Raw genomic sequence first — 16,848 nt, forward strand, 5'->3', positions numbered from 1 at the left:
TCTCACAACTTTAATCTATAATTTTAAAACTCTATATATATTACGGCTATGCTTCCTTGGCAACCAGTGATAAAAGAGTATAAAGAGAAACAAATGTCAATGAAACTCTGTGTTTATTCATGAGAAAAGATGTTACATATATAGCTTTAGCCTCAACCATAATCTACAATCTAGGAGGAGATCTGAACTAAAACAAGTTACAATATACTATCCTTATCATATCACAAATATGCGTAGTACTTATATCGAATATGCCTTTGTTAGTAAATCGGGTATATAAACCTGGTTAAGCTACCAGACAACCTCAATACCTGTAACAACCCGTCCCGTAGACCCCACTAGCCTCACTGCTAGCCCACTAACCTGATTGCTAGCCGCCCGAATGGACCCCAAGCTGGCCCTGCAAGGCATCGATCCTAACCCATCACTGTAGAAATCCACATCCACCAGTAGGTTATTGGTGCGCCAGGCATTCCTCGAACCCTGGTCCTCATCCTTTAACAACTTTCACACAGGACAAGTTGCCACACTTTGCCTTTACCTGCACCACAAACACACATTGCAATGCATGAGTATTTTATAAACACTCAGTAAGGCAATCCTCTCATCTACTGGGCTATACACACAAGCAATAGAGACATCTCTAACCATCAAACAACATTCAACAATCAACAATAACAAACCAGGACTTCGCATCGACCGATACCAACATGCATCGACCGACACCAGTTGGAGGTTGCGTCGACCGACGCAAGATCTGCATCGACCGATGCAAGGGTAACTTGCATCGACCGATGCTCCCATTGCATCGACCGACGCATGCTCGACATAGCACAAAGACCCTAGAGTTTACGCGCCGTCCTCGCATCTGCGTCGACCGACGCACAAAGTGCATCGTTTTCCTCCGAAGCTTCTCGCCGGATCTTCGTTCCTACAACCACAAAACTCGATCCCAAGCCACAAGAAAGCTTCCTAACGTCCCAAATAACAATCTAACAAGCCTAACAGCACATAAAAAGCAAATCAGAGAGATCTCTAGCTTAGATAAGCCATGGTCATGTACTTACCTTTGCCACAGAAGAAATCCGACCCAAACACAAGGAGAAACGTTCCTAGGAAGCTCCTACAACATTCTCAGCTATAGATCTCACCAAGAAACGCCACAAACCTCCAAGAATCTCCAAAAACGCTCAAGAACTCTCACAAAGCTTTTTCTCTCTTTCTATTTCTCAAAAACGGCCACAACACCACGAATGAGACAAAATCATGTTAAGGGTTTCCTTTACCCAAAACGCAGCGTTTGACTTAAGTCAAAACGAAGGAACTTGACCTTGCATCGACCGATGCAACTCCCAAACCGGGATTTCGGTTCACGGATGTTACAATACCCCCCTTCAAGCTGGAGCATACAGATTATGAATGCCTAGCTTGCACCGAAAACGCCAAAAACCATCTCTCCCAATCAGTTTGGTTAAAGTATCAACCAGCTGAAACTTCATGTTAACATGATGCAGAAGAATGTTACGAGTTACGACCTCATCGCGAACAAAATGGCAGTTATTCTCTATGTGTTTGGTTCTTTCATGAAACACCGGGTCACAGCGGACTGTCATTGGCTGCGTATGAAGCACCCCCAACATGTGTAACATCCGTTTCACCCATAACAATTCCTGAACTAGATCAGCCATAGCCCGATATTCAGCCTCAGCTGAAGAACGGGTTCCTATTTTCTGCTTCCTAGTCTTCCAACTTATTGGAGAAGTCCCTAGTTGAACAAAATAACCAGTCACCGAGCGTCGGTTCAGAGGAAAACCAGACCAGTCCGAATCACACCAGCCAGTAAGCTCGAAATTATTATCAGATCGCAACAAGATGCCCTGTCTGGGATCAGATTTAAGTACCGTACAACCCGAAGCGCAGCTTGCCAGTGATCTTCTTGTGGTGTCTGCATAAACTGAGCCAGAACATGAACAGAGAATTCCAAGTCGGGACGTTTGACACCCAAGTAAATAAGTCGACCCAATAGACAACGATATGGTTTTAGGTCCTTCAAGAAAGGAGAAGTAGACCGTTGCAGACCATGAGTTTGTTCGAGTGGAAAATCTGCAGGTTTTGTGGCCAGATAACCCGTCTCGGAGATGATGTCAAGAGCATATTTGCGTTGACACAAATAAAAACCCGAAGCATTCCTTGCTACTTCAATGCCTAGAAAAAATTTCAACTCACCCAAGTCCTTCATATGAAAGCAAGAAGACAAGTACTCTTTGAAAGCTTGTGTGGCTCGTTCACAACTCCCAGTGATGATCAAATCGTCAACGTAGACAAGAATGTGTATAAGAGTAGTACCTTTTTTGTAGGTGAACAAAGAGTAATCAGATGTAGCTTGAACAAAGCCATATGCAAGCAACGCCGAAGAGAGCTTCGCAAACCAGCAGTGGGGTGCCTGTTTCAGTCCATACTGAGACTTTCGAAATCGACACACTTTGTTTGGATCAGCAGACTGAAACCCCGGAGGCATACGCATATAGACCTCCTCCTCCAAATCGCCATGGAGGAAAGCGTTGTGGACATCAATCAGATGAACCAACCAATTATTCTTTGACGCCGTATCCAAAAAAAATCGAACAGTGCCTATTTTCGCAACAGGGGAAAATGTTTCACCATAGTCTTTGCCCTCTATTTGCTTATTTCCCAGAGCCACTAATTGTGCTTTATATCGTTCTATGTTGCCATCGGATTGAAACTTGACTTTGAAAACCCACTGACACCCGATGACCTTCTTCCCCGGAGGTAAGTCTTTTTTGGTCCAGGTTTGATTTTCCTCGACCGCACCATGTTCATTGCCAACCACATTACGCCATTTCTCATCTTGCATTGCTTGCTTGAAGGACCGTGGCTCAACCTATGAAATAATGACAGCAACATAAGCAGTATGCGTCGCTGAGTACCATCATAATCTGTAATTGCATACACCACCGCAACTGTTCCCGCCTCCTCGATTGGCGACGAAATCGGTGACCTTTTCCTTCCGATTTGGTTTTCTTCCGTTGACCTTTTCCTAAAAGTTGTTCCGCAACAGTGTCGTCAGTCGCAGAAGTAGAGGAAGAAGACAAAGGAATATCTTGACACAAAGTGGACCCTAATTCTGAAGGGGCCGAATTATCATCAGCAGGCCCACTAAACGAACTTGTAGCAACAAGGGGATTGTGTAACGAACTGGGCCAAACATTATAACTTGGATCTTCATCAAACAGAAGGTCTTCAAAAATTGGAGCCCATAATGGTTGGCCTTCTTCTTCTTCATCGACCAAAGGAAGAGACGTGTGTGGCAAGTACGGGAATTTCGTCTCAGAAAAAAAGACATCGCGTGAAACAAAGAACTCCAGTCGTTCAAGATCAAACACTCGCCAGCCCTTTTTACCCTGAGGATATCCGACAAAGGCGCACCGTCTACTCCGGGAAGCAAACTTGTCGCCACCACGTGACTGGTTGTGCGCGTGGCATAGGCTACCGAAAACACGAAGATGCTCATAAGCTGGAGGTTTGCGAAACAGACGTTCAAAGGGAGTGATGTTCCCCAACTCCTCAGAGGGAGTCCTATTGATTAAGTAACATGCCATTAACACACACTCACCCCAAAACTCGATTGGCAAATTTACTTGAAACCGTAACGCGCGAGCAACATTAAGGATGTGTCTATGTTTTTGTTCCACTCTCCCATTTTGTTGAGGAGTGCCAACACAGGATGTTTTATGCATGACACCATATTTCTGAAGAAAGCAGTGAGAGCCAAGAATTCGGACCCATTGTCACTTCTGATGGACTTGATACAAGTATTAAACAGTCTCTCCGTAAGCGAAAAAAATTTGTCAAACAAGAAGGAGCCTCGGATTTGTCGTTCAACAAATGAAGCCACACTACTCGTCAATATTCATCAACGATTGTGAGAAAATAACGACCTTCGAAATGAGATGGTGTCCATATGGACCCCAAATATCGACATGAACTAACTCGAAAATAGCAGTTGTTTTATTAGAACTTGTGGGAAAACAATCTCTGGTTTGTTTAGCGTAAATACAAAGATCACACGCAGTATTATTCAAACTTGCTACAGAAACAGAACTAGAAAGAAACGACAGCATTCCCACAACCTTTGCCAATGTATGCCCCATCCTCGCGTGCCACAACTCCACTGTGTTCCTTAACTATGACAGAAGCAGCCAACTCGGTACTCCGGAAAAGGAATGTGCCACCAACCCGCTTACCAGCTCCAGTCACTGTCCTCATACTGCGGTCCTGAACCACGAGGAAAGTATCAGCCATTTGACAACACATCTATATTCATCCATTAACTGACCAACGGAAACCAAATCAGACTGTAATTCTTCCACAAAGTAAACAGATTTCAAAACAAGTGCAGCACCAAGTCGAATAGTGCCTTCTTTGGAAGAGACCTTCTCTCTCCCATCAGCCATTATAATCAAAACCGTAGCCATATCTCTAACATTTGACAACAACTCAAACTTTCCTGTCAAATGATGAGACGCTCCTGTGTCCTTTATCCATGTGATCAGTAAGGCCATTCACACAATCGCGATCATGATCTGTGAGCACATGATTGACCTGTTCGTGACCTTCTTTGTCAACATTGGGAACATAGACGCGATTCGAATAAGTAGGAGGACCACGACCTCGTCCACCGGAAGAACCTCTGCTTGTGTGAGCACCACCACGACCCCTGCCCTGAAGTGTTCTCCCTTTAGGGCGATCACCCCACCATTTAGGATAGCCGATCACTCCATAGCAAGTGTCTGCGGTGTGGCCAGAGTGATTGCAAACTTTTCCTTCTCCTTTTCTTCTAGTTGAAATCGTGGTTTGGTATGCACAACAAATGAAGTAACTTCAGGCTTCTCCTCAACATGTAAGCGCATATCCTCTTCTTGTCGCATAATATTGTAAACCTCTTCCAAAGGTTGAACAGGGACACGAGAGACAAGGCTGGCGCACGAAACTGATCATTAAGGCCACACAGAAACTGATGTACCTTGTCTTCCTCGCGATCTGCTTCTTGGGCGGTACCAAGGTCACACGTACACAACCCACACGAGCACGTTTGTATCCGGCAATAGGCTGCAATGCTATCCCAAATGCGAGTTAGTTTGCCATAGTAAGCTTCAATTGCAATACCTCTTTGTTTGCAACACGCCAGTTCAGACTTGATTTGCTGAATACGTGAGCCATTCATCACAGAAAACCACTTTTTCAAGTAATCCCAGAGATCCTTAGCAACATCACGATGGGACATGGTGGAGCTAAGCAACAGATCAATACTCATCTTGATCCATGAAACGAGGAGAGCTTGAATGGTCTACCAGTCTTTGAAATCAGAGGAACCTTCCGTGGGTTTGGGAATCGTTCCATCTAAGAAACCAAACTTCTTGTAAGAAGTCAGAACCGTCTTCATGCTGCAGGCCCACTTATCATTGTTGGTTCCTTTCAAGAGAGGGTGAGAGATCACCGCGCCAGGGTTGTCTACCGAGGTCAGGTCATAAGGTGAGATGGTTCTTCTCACCTCCACAGTGGTCGTCGTTGCCGGAGCAACAGTAGTCGGGTCGAGTAGCAGACATGCTTTTCGTCAAATCGAAAAAAAAACTTCAAAAGTGTATCAAAAAAAAGTTTTCAGACTCTAATACCATAAAGAGAAACAAATGTCGATGAAACTCTGTGTTTATTCATGAGAAAAGTTGTTACATATATAGCTTTAGTCTCAACCATAATCTACAATCTAGGAGGAGATCTGAACTACAACAGGTTACAATATAATATCCTTATCATATCACAAATATACGTAGTACTTATATCGAATATGACTTTGTTAGTAAACCGGATATGAACCTGGTTAAACCACCAGCCAACCTCAATAGAGTATGATCTTATTCTGTAGGTCCTAGTCAAGCAAGGTCGCGACCAAAAAAAAAACGAAACTCTAACAAGCTTATACGTACAATTACAAAAAAACTAGTGAGGTATTTAGGTATATATATATTTGCAAACGAGATTCTCTTTCACAGAAAACATTTTTTTAATATCTTATTAAAAATAAAAGAATAAACATTATAGTTAAGATGGGGATAAATTGCATTATAGTTGAATCCCATTTATCTATTCGTGGGTGATGTTTCGTACTCAAGGTAATGAAAAATGTCTTCGTTGAATCCATGACTGACTTTTTTTTTTTAGTTTTTACAAGACTTGCTAAATAATGGTTCTTAGACGTTTTAATTGTTGTTAAATATGTTTCTTGGACGTTTAACAAAATACTTTTAAAAAAGAAAACAAACCAAAAGACCCTAATTTTGATTGCATTTAACGCTAGAGAGCTTCTTGAGTTACTTGCTGTGCACTCTATTGTCGCAAGAAGCTGACATTAAATTTTAAAATCGTAGGTTTATTGTAAAAGTGACTAAAAAATATTAGTGTTTTAAATTCAAATTATTCAACTTCCTACTCATACTATACACTTCATCTGTGGTGCTTTTTGAGGAACATGGTAATATAAATCTAACGTTACTGGGGTAGTAGACACACACACTGCGCTAGAGAATTAAAGTTAGAACTAAAGATTTGATGGAGGTTTATTTTGTTAAAGACTGTGGTCGACGGAAAATGAACAAAACGACTTTATAACGTTGGGATGGTCTATCAAACTCATCTTCTGAGATTCCCTCCTAATATCATCCTTAAACAACCAAAAACACATTGATTAATTCATATAGAAAGAGGTCTAAGAAAAAAAAGAAAAACAAACATGAAGCACAGATACGACATCAGTTCAATACTGAAATGCAACTACAAACATGAAACGCTACAGGACAGATCTAATCACGCTCTCATCACAGATACAGACTGGGGAAATCACAAATAAACTAGCTTAAGAATATAGTTGAATACTAAGTTCCTCATCTAAAGACTAATAAGATAAATCAAAAAATCTACAAAACAAAACAATTAGTTTTAGTACCCTCCAAGATTTACCGCTGCCACTATGTATGAAGCATCAATAATTTTAGCAACTTTCCAATGATCTCAAAATTCAAAACTTATTACTCAAGAAGCAGAATTATGATACAAATACGTCAATAATGAAAAGCTCAAGTAAGGCCTCTCTTCCAGATTGATCTAATATAATCGAAAAAAAGCGAACCAGATTGGAATTGCAACGATCGAGATCCAAACATTTGATAGCGACGACTTCATTAGTACGAAATTGAGATAGATCGCTCGATAAACAACAGCGCTAGCTCCATGTCCTTGAACGAAATTGATATGATGGTTGCAGTGAAGAAATTTTCTGGTGGTTCCAAGCAGGGGAAAAAAGAGTTTGTAACTGAAGTTAAGATCATTAGCAAACTGCGACATCGGAACCTGGTGCAACTCATCGGTTGGTGTAATGAAAAAGATGAGTATTTGCTGATATATGAGTTCATGCCAAATGGTAGCTTGGACACTCACCTCTTTGGGAAAAGACCCCATCTCTCATGGGACATAAGATACAAGATAGCTCTCGGTTTAGCCTCTGCGCTTCTTTATCTTCATGAGGAGGGAGATAGGTGTGTATTGCATAAGGACATCAAGGCAAGCAATATCATGTTGGACATCAATTTCAATGTAAAATTAGGTGACTTTGGGCTGGCTCGATTGATGGACCATGAACTAGGCTCCCATACAACAGGGCTAGCAGGAACATTTGGGTACATGGCTCCAGAATACGTGATGGATGGAAGGGCGAGCAAGGAATCTGATATATATAGCTTTGGCATTGGTATACTAGAGATTCTCACGGGGAGAAAGTCTGTTGATCATTCACAAGAAAGCACTGAGAGTGAGATGAGTCTTGTGGAGAGAGTGTGGGATTTATATGGAAGACAAGAACTTGTGTCAGCCATTGATAAGAAACTTGGTGAGGATTTCGATAAGGAACAAACCGAATGTTTGTTGGTCGTGGGGTTATGGTGTGGCCATCCTGATAGAAACTCGAGGCCTTCTATAAAACAAGCGATCCAAGTACTGAACTTGGAGTCACCATTGCCTCAGCTTCCCCGAAAGATGCCCTCTGCCACGTTTCACATCTCACCTTCTTCTTCTCTCTTACTTAGCTCAAGTATAGTATCTGCCACCACGTCCTCGAGAAGTCAAGTTGCTCGGGAGCTGAAGATGAGAGATGAGGCAGATCTTGGTGGCCTTTGCGGTTCTGAAACTTGATTGTAATCCGATATCACATCATTTATATAGTTGTATATGTGTGTATGTGTGGACATGTGAACGGCAAGTGAACCATGTGGTCTGGTTTTACATGATTTCTATTATATGATTATGGGGTTTGGAAGGTTTACAAAACGTTATACATATTGTGAACGGCAAGTGAAGCCGAACTCTTGTATTTCTTTAATATGGAAATGGAAGAAAATTTTGTGCCAATTATTGATTTATAAATTTCCCATTTTTGTAAAACAGAGATAAAAAGTTTACATGCAAATTATTGATCTAGATAATTTCCATTTTGTAACTTGAGAAGAAAGCTTTATGGAAATTATGCAACATGAAAATTTTAATTTCCATTTAAATTCTCATATATTTTGAGTTTCGACCATTCTACTTTATATACATCTCGCTGTATTATTTCTGTATATGCCAAATCTGTGTAAAATGGAAAAAAATTAATTATTCCTTATCTGCATTGAGAGAAAGCTCCGATAGGTCAAAAGTATTTACCATAAAATTTAACTAGCACAAAATAAACCAACTCAATATATGTATTAACGTTTTATCTAGATCATACGAGTGGTGCCAAATTTTGCAGAAGGACCATGTACAGAAAAACAAATTTGGTTTTTGCATCGTGTAGGTTAGGCTTTTGGATATTTTTAAAGACTTTCTTCCCTATCAGTATCTGATACATATATTGCTTGTATCTATCGAAACATTGAAATGTGAAACATGAATCTTTGCTAAAAGTCATAGAGCTACATTTTCACAAAACCCATCAAAGAAATACTATATTTTCAATTCTCTTGTTCATTCGGCTGTTTGGGGTCCTGCTCCTACTACTAACTAGTACTATTGGTTTTAGATGGTTTTTCCTTTCTAATTATTGATGACTAGATAAGTACCCGCGCATTACGCTGGTTATCTTTTGATGATACGAACAATTACATTTTCACTGTCAATATTATTTCGTATATTGAGTAGTCAAAAACGAAAGCACAAACCATGGTGATTAATATCATATCATGTGACTGAAATTTGGATTAGCCACCACACATGACTGAATTTTCTTTTTCTCTGGCATTGTAGCAGTCAGGAAAAAAACTGTAGTAAACTTGACCAATTCCCAAGTCTCATAATCTATTCTACTTATTAAGAATCAAAACACAAAATGACCAGTTTCTTCTTATACTATAGTAAGATTACATTTAACAAAACACATACCGGTCCTAAATACATAAAACAAAAATTTAGAAACAACACCACTCAAAGACAAAATTCTTAAGGTTCACTATAGTGAGAATGAACTTACAATCATATGTATAGTTGAGCAGATAGAGTCACAGAAAAAAGGTTTGCAGAGAAGGAAAACAACACCGTTTGCAGATAGAGTAATTTTGATTTTTCTTGTTTGTTATCGAATGAGAATGTATATAATTACTTACAAACTATAATTAGAAGAACTAATTAAACATATTTCTTTATATATTCACGACTCCTGCCATGTAAAGATTAGTTTTTTTCGAACCTGCTACACCTTACCAAAGCCAGAAATATAGAAATAATTAAAGAAAACAGTAAGCAAAACATAGCATGCAATTCTCATGATGAAGAAACTAACTTACAATCTATTTTGAGCAAAAGAAATAAACCATTACTAATGCATTAACATAGTATAGGTAAGCTACAAAAAAGAACCAGTTACAATCAATATAAATTCGTTCATGCGTGGATCTTCAAATTCTCATTTCTCTATAGTTGACTTTCATTTTCCACATCTTCGTTCACTATAAAAAAACTGCAGGATGTGAGAGATATTATAAAAGAGCAGTTACTACCAAAATTAAAGCAAGGAAAGACGGAAAAGGTTGAAGTAGCAGTTACTACGAAAATCAAACAAGGGAAGACGAAGAGGATCAGTCAACAACTAACATAAAGAAGGATGGACATATGGCACTCTCTCAATTGCTGATGTGGCAAAAGAATGGAGAGAGTTGGCCAACTTTCATAATATAGATTGTACCAAAAGAGTCTTAATTACCGAAACAATAATCATCTGATATTATTAAATCAGTGCTTTTAAAACGTTTCACACTATGGTTCAAAAGCTCAAACACAATTTAATACACAACATTCCAGCTTTTAAATTGGTTATATATACCAGTCAAATGGGTTTTTTTTTAATGAAATTTACCTAAAATGCTGAAGTCAATGGAGTATATATATAAACTTTGCTGTTGTGATATATAAACGTTACATAGTCCTTGAATACACACCTTAAATAACTACAATGTTAACAGTCAATATAGTAAAATTCTATATATAAACCGTTCCATGTCTTTTGTAATTTCAAAAGTTGACATAGCGGACAAATCTTAGTGTAACTCTTGTAATAAATAATAATGAGTTAGTATACATTTAACTTGAGTTACTCTATAAATTTGTTTGTTTCTTTTGATAACCAAACCATCACAATCAAACAATCCACTCTTAAAACAAGAAAACAGTAAGTGGAATGAAAGCAAGGAATCCAAAGGTTAGCTAGCCTAGATTCAGGCCATACCTTAACTACATTCCATTCTTGGTATATTGTGTTGATTCTTGCAAAATCGTGGTATATGAAGAAAAAGTTAGGGAGATCCAGGAAGGTGGTATTCGACTGGTTCAATGGTGGTCAAGACTCTGCTTCATGTTTTCTTATTGCTATAGATAGTCGAGTTTCACCTCCCGGGATCTTCCATTCTTCTTAATTAATTTTTCATCACTCCATCGCCTTTACTCAACGCTCAGTTGAGGCCACAACCAATGCAGACGCTATAACAGGTTGTAGATTTCTTCATCGACATTAATGCTTTATTCTTTTAACAGATTAACGTTGATATTTTTCTAGTGCGTATAATACAGAGGTTACAATACAAACTTTTTTTTTTAATTATATTTCCATCACAAAAATATCGGTTATTCTAATTTTATATATGTATTGTCAATTTGTCATCATCTTCATCTACAATAGTATATGAACTTTATCATCAAAGTACGATCACAGCTCTATATAATACTCTAGCTTTAATAAACTGGCTTTTAACTCTCTTTTATTTTATTTTCTTTCATTTGTTTCTATAGTAGTAAAGTAGCATATTTAACTGCTGTGTGCTTCTAGTCCGCAACAATTGTCATTCATGCATGAAATCGAATTCAATTGTATACGGTCGGTTCTTTTTCCCATACTTAGACCACCGATTCATCTTCACCAACCACGAAGATCCAACGGTTAGAGATGGGACTATAATATGGGTGTTGATTTGTTGAATTCAGAAAAGTGAGTGTAAAAATATATTTTTTTGTTAACTTTTTTGATAGACCGTAAAGTAAACACTATTTATATATTTCCATAAACAGCAAAGAAGTTTCCAAAAGGAGACGAAGATAGTAACGGCGTTGGGAAGCTGTGACGGCGATTCCAAACGTCGGCGATTGAATCTTCGGCTTCGCTTGGTCAAGAGACGGCAATGGAGACTGTCACCGTTAAAGGTGGCGAGATCGGAAGCGGAGGAGGCTCGTCTGACGACGACGTCGTTTCACCAACCAAAGAAGAGGCTGATGCCGTTAACTTAACCGACTCCTCGTCGTCAGTTAGTTTTTCAAAATTGCACGAGATAGGTGTAATAACGCCGTTTCTGAGAAAGACGTTTGAGATCGTCGATGACAAAGTAACAGACCCGGTTGTATCATGGAACCCGACCCGTAAAAGCTTCATCATCTGGGATTCTTACGAGTTCTCTGAGAATCTCCTTCCCAAATACTTCAAACACAAGAACTTCTCAAGTTTCGTCCGTCAGCTCAACACCTACGTAAGGATAAAACGAGTTTTTATTGGTTTTTACTTTTTAGCTATGTTTCTTGTGTCGCAAGCTTTGTAACTTAAAGCTAGGGTTTTGTAGGGGTTTAAGAAGGTAGATTCAGATAGGTGGGAGTTTGCTAACGAAGGTTTTCAAGGAGGTAAGAAACATTTGCTGAAGAACATCAAGAGGAGGAGAAGCAAAAGTAATTGTAACAAGGAAGCGAGCACCACGGGGTTGAAGAAGACAGAGACAGAGGCTGAGTTACTGAAGGAGGATCAGAACTGTCCAATAAGATTGGAGGTGTTGAAGTTGAAACAACAACAGGAAGAGTCTCAAGATCAAATGGTCACTGTGCAAGAGAAGATACACGGAGTCGAAACAGAACAAAGACATATGCTAAGCTTCTTTGCAAAGTTGGCCAAAGATCAAAGATTTGTTGAAAGGCTGGTGAGGAAGAGGAAAATGAAACAACAGAGAGAGCTCGAAGCAACTGAATTCGTGAAGAAGTTGAAGTTGCTTCACGATCAAGAAACTCAAAAAAACTTGGTGGATGTGGAAAGTCAGCTGATAATTAGAGAATTTATGGCCATGGCTGCAACAACACAACCAGATCATGAGTCTGACATTTCCATGAACAATAATCAAAGTGGGAGTACGAGATGCCAGCTTAATACAGAGGACATACTTGTTGACGTTGGTTCAATGGGTGAAAAGAAGATTGATGTAGATGTAAATTGGAGAATCGAGTAAAACAAAAAAAAAAAAATATAAAAGAACTTGTACAGAGTTGTCTGGATTATACTGTTAGCTCTTGTAAAAAGTGTAGCTCTTTATTCCGCTAACACTTGACTGCGTTTTGAATAATGGTTGATTTTATAGTGTGTATAGCCTTTTAGTTTACAACTTTTTACATGGTAGGCTGGTTCTTTTATTTATAGGTTATTATGATCTACAAGGTTTTGAATAGAAAAGTTCACATATCACACTCTAGTCTTTATGTAGTAGAAGCAAAAGTAAATTAAGTTCGGGCAACACAATAAAGAGGAAAAAAGGGAACCTGTCAGACCACCGTGTGACCACCCCGGCAAGGTAGAACCGAGCCGAGTAACGATCCTCTACAGCATCAGATGCGTAGCCATGAGAGATATGCTGGGATAGATGGAAATCAGATGTCCAAGGTAAGTAAAATTAGATACTTTCAAGTTTTGTTATATAATATAAGGACATTCCCATCGCACATACTCGATGGAGAATGTGAAGAAAAAAAAAAATAAAAAAATGAGAAAAAGGTGAAGAGATGAAAAATAAATGTCTCTGCGAGAGTTATTAAAATACTGAATCTACAACTGTCATAAACTGAGTAAACAATAAAAAAATAAATCATTAAATTTAATTCTTTTGTCACTCAGATGGTTGTATAACCGATGTAATTGCTCTAACAATTGCAAAGCGACAAAAGAGTAGACACTGAAAAATGTCAAATCGGAGTGTGCTTTTAAAAGATCAATTTCCTCGAAAGTATATATTTAAGCATGTTTGAAGATATACATCCGCTAGTTTGATTTGGCAGGTGACAGCGTTAGATCAATTGTTCAACAAAAACAATGAGGGTATATCTTCTTAGTAGTTTCCATTCTTTTTATTGAACAAATTGATCTAACGCTGAACAATTGATCTCTTAGCAGTTTCCATTCGAATAGGCTACCTGAAAAGGAATACCCATATCTATATCCATCAACTAAATAGTTAATAATTGACAGTATAATTTATTTAATTATAGTAATTAATTGTATAATTTTCTTAATTCTTTTTTTTATAGAATTAGTAATTTAAAATTAGAATTAGTATTATTTTTTATACATATATGAACTATCTTTTTATGTTTATTAAATTGTTTAAATTTTTAATTTTTAATAATTTATAAATATGTTAAAACAAAATTTTTGTATAACACATGACAAAATCTTTAATTGTTAAAAATTGATACGTGTCGCGATCACATGAGTTACTAACTTTGAAAACCAAGGTTTATAAAATAACATAATATTGAATACGCTATCAAATTATTCACCAATTGAAACTTAAGAATATTACATAAATTTTTTATTTTGATTATCTTATTTCCTTATATTATGTTAATCACTAATTTTAACACATTAAACATTTTATACTTTAATCACTTTTCTGTATAAATTTCTTTTTACTATATGATTATAAGAAATAATTTATGCAATTAAATTTCAAATATTTTCTTTATTAATTGCATATATTTTCCTACTGAAATTAGTAATTTAATATATAATTTTCTTTTAAAATTAGTGATATAATAGATTACTTTTGGTTTTATATACTTTTCAAAAATATTAATAGTAATCCATTTACTTTTAGAATTTTTTAATTTTCCTATAATTATTAAATAAAAATTCTTTTCACAGATATCAAAATATTATGGATATACTTTGATACATGTCGCGATTATATGAATTAATAACTTTGAAAACTAAGGTTTATATAATAAGATGCTTTTGTTTTTTGTGGGAAGCTAAAATTAATACAGAGCAAAATAAAATAAAAAGGTTGCTTCCGCGTAATCACGGAAACATGGAAGATTAGATATACTAATGTCCTATCATAAAGAGTCTATACCTACTTGTCAGATAATTATATTGCAAATTTTGTTGTAGAGTCTACCTATTCGTGAGATAATTATATTGCAAATTTTGTTGCAGAGTCTACCTTCTCATTGCAAAATAATTCCCTTTTACATTGCATATTTTGTCAATAAAGAGGAAAATTAATTGGTTGAGTTATTTTTGGGACCACAAAGAGGATGATAGCTTGAGTTACTTTTTTCACCACAAAGAGGAGAAGCCTATGAAATTATTTGTATTTCTGGTCTATGAAAATTAACACATGTAAATACAAGTACATGTGGTTTTTATTTCTACGTAGTTACAAATACAAGATCTGGAGAGTTATACTCACTTTTAAAAATTATTAGCTAATCATATTGCTCATTTGGTTGAAAGTGCCATACGCATAATTTTTCAAGTTAAGTTATATAAGAAAATGCGTTTATTTTTGTGGGAAGCTAAAATTAATAATACAGAGCAAAAATAAAATAAAAAGGTTGCTTCCGCGTAATCACGCAAACGCGGAAAATTAGATCTACTAATGTCCTATCATAAAGAGTCTATACCTACTCGTCAGATAATTACATTGCAAATTTTGTTGCAAAGTCTACCTTCTCATTACAAAATAATTCCCTTTTACATTGCAAATTTTGTCAATAAAGAGTCTGTAAAGAGGAAGATTAATTGGTTGAGTTACTTTTGGAACCACAAAGAGGATGATGGTTTGAGTTACTTTTTTCACCACAAAGAGGAGAAGCCTGTGAAATTATTTGTATTTCTGGTCTATGAAAATTAACACATGTAAATACAATCACCTGTGGTTTTTTTTCTACGTAGCTACAAATACAGGATATGGAGAGTTATATTCACTTTTAAAAATTATTAGCTAATCATATTGCTCATTTGGTGGAAAGTGCCATATGCATAAATTTTCAAGTTAAGTTATATAAGAAAATGCGTTTATTGTTGTGGGAAGCTAAAATTAATAATACAGAGCAAAAAATAAAATAAAAATGTTGCTTCCGCAAGATTAGATCTACTAATGTCCTATCATAAAGAGTCTATACCTACTCGTCAGATAATTACGTTGCAAATTTTTTGTAGAATCTACCTACTCGTCAGATAATTACATTGCAAATTTTGTTGCAGAGTCTACATTCTCATTGCAAAATAATTCCCTTTTACATTGCAAATTTTGTCAATAAAGAGTCTGTAAAGAGGAAGATTAATTGGTTAGGACCACAAAGAGGAAGATGGGTTGTGTTACTTTTTTTACCATAAAGAGGAGGAGCCTGTGAAATTATCTGCATTTCTGGTCTATGAAAATTAACACATGTAAATACAAGTACCTGTGGCTTTTATTTCTACGTAGCTACAAATACAGGATCTAGATAGTTATACTCACTTTTAAAAATTATTAGCAAATCATATTACTCATTTGGTTGAATATAATTCGTTATGTCACAAATGGACATTGGCAAAATTCCCAGTTTTTGCAATGATATTGTTGTTAATTTTGTGGTTCAAAGTCCAAACAACCCAATTTTGCGGTATATAAATGAATCAACGAAGGTTGGCTCGTTTACTCTTTCGTATCTCCGGTGTTTTTTATTTTGTAATTTTTGATAAATTTTCGTTAAAGTTCTGATCTTTTTCCATATTTATTCAGCTGGTTGTATCGGATCAAGCCATCGGTTACACATGAACCGTTCAAGCCACGTGTACCCGCTCATAAGAAGCTTGTGAGTGAGTTTGATTCATCGAACAGTCGTACGAATCCTACTCAGCTTAGGTGGAGACAGCCCCGTCTCAACAATTTTTTGGTCCTTAGGCCTATAATTTTATTTAGACTCTTAACAACATAAATTTTTTTTTTTTTTCCATTTTTTTGGACCCCATTTGCTTAAGGTTTTTTGAAAAAAAAAAATTGTCCCATGGCCACCGCCCCTCTCGCCATGGGTATGAGCCGGGCCTGGGTGGAGAGCTGAGGATATTCCTGAATCCGCTACTGATTTCGTTGATGGGTTATATACTATTTGTGGAGCTGGAAGCTTGTTTCTTCGCTATGGATTCGCTATTCACGTGTAATATTCTCCTTTTTTTTGGAA

The 16,848-nt window shown here is 37.1% G+C and overlaps 1 protein-coding gene and 1 pseudogene across 1 annotated transcript; both read left to right on the top strand.

Annotated features, from left to right (window-relative positions):
* The first annotated feature begins 7,305 nt into the window (after nucleotides 1-7,305).
* Nucleotides 7,306-8,262, top strand: LOC147949075 (L-type lectin-domain containing receptor kinase IX.1 pseudogene; annotated as a pseudogene).
* Nucleotides 8,263-10,715: 2,453 nt separating this feature from the next.
* On the top strand, nucleotides 10,716-12,985 carry LOC104753860 (heat stress transcription factor A-9-like). The gene is made up of 2 exons (XM_019235968.2): nucleotides 10,716-12,116; nucleotides 12,207-12,985. Exons 1-2 carry the CDS (start codon nucleotides 11,775-11,777, stop codon nucleotides 12,855-12,857), a joined length of 993 nt encoding a protein of 330 aa, XP_019091513.1. The 5' UTR covers nucleotides 10,716-11,774; the 3' UTR covers nucleotides 12,858-12,985.
* Nucleotides 12,986-16,848: the final 3,863 nt, after the last annotated feature.

The sequence above is a fragment of the Camelina sativa genome, chromosome 2 (assembly GCF_030686135.1).
Source record: "Camelina sativa cultivar CO46 ecotype springtype chromosome 2, ASM3068613v1".
In the NCBI taxonomy this organism is placed as follows: Eukaryota; Viridiplantae; Streptophyta; class Magnoliopsida; order Brassicales; family Brassicaceae; genus Camelina; species Camelina sativa.

What these genes read in the sequence shown, in the direction of transcription:
- LOC104753860 (XM_019235968.2), top strand. Translation starts at nt 11,775, where the DNA reads ATGGAGACTGTCACCGTTAAAGGTGGCGAGATCGGAAGCGGAGGAGGC. An exon ending in TCCGTCAGCTCAACACCTAC is followed by an intron (nt 12,117 to 12,206) that starts GTAAGGATAAAA and finishes AGGGTTTTGTAG; the next exon opens with GGGTTTAAGAAGGTAGATTC.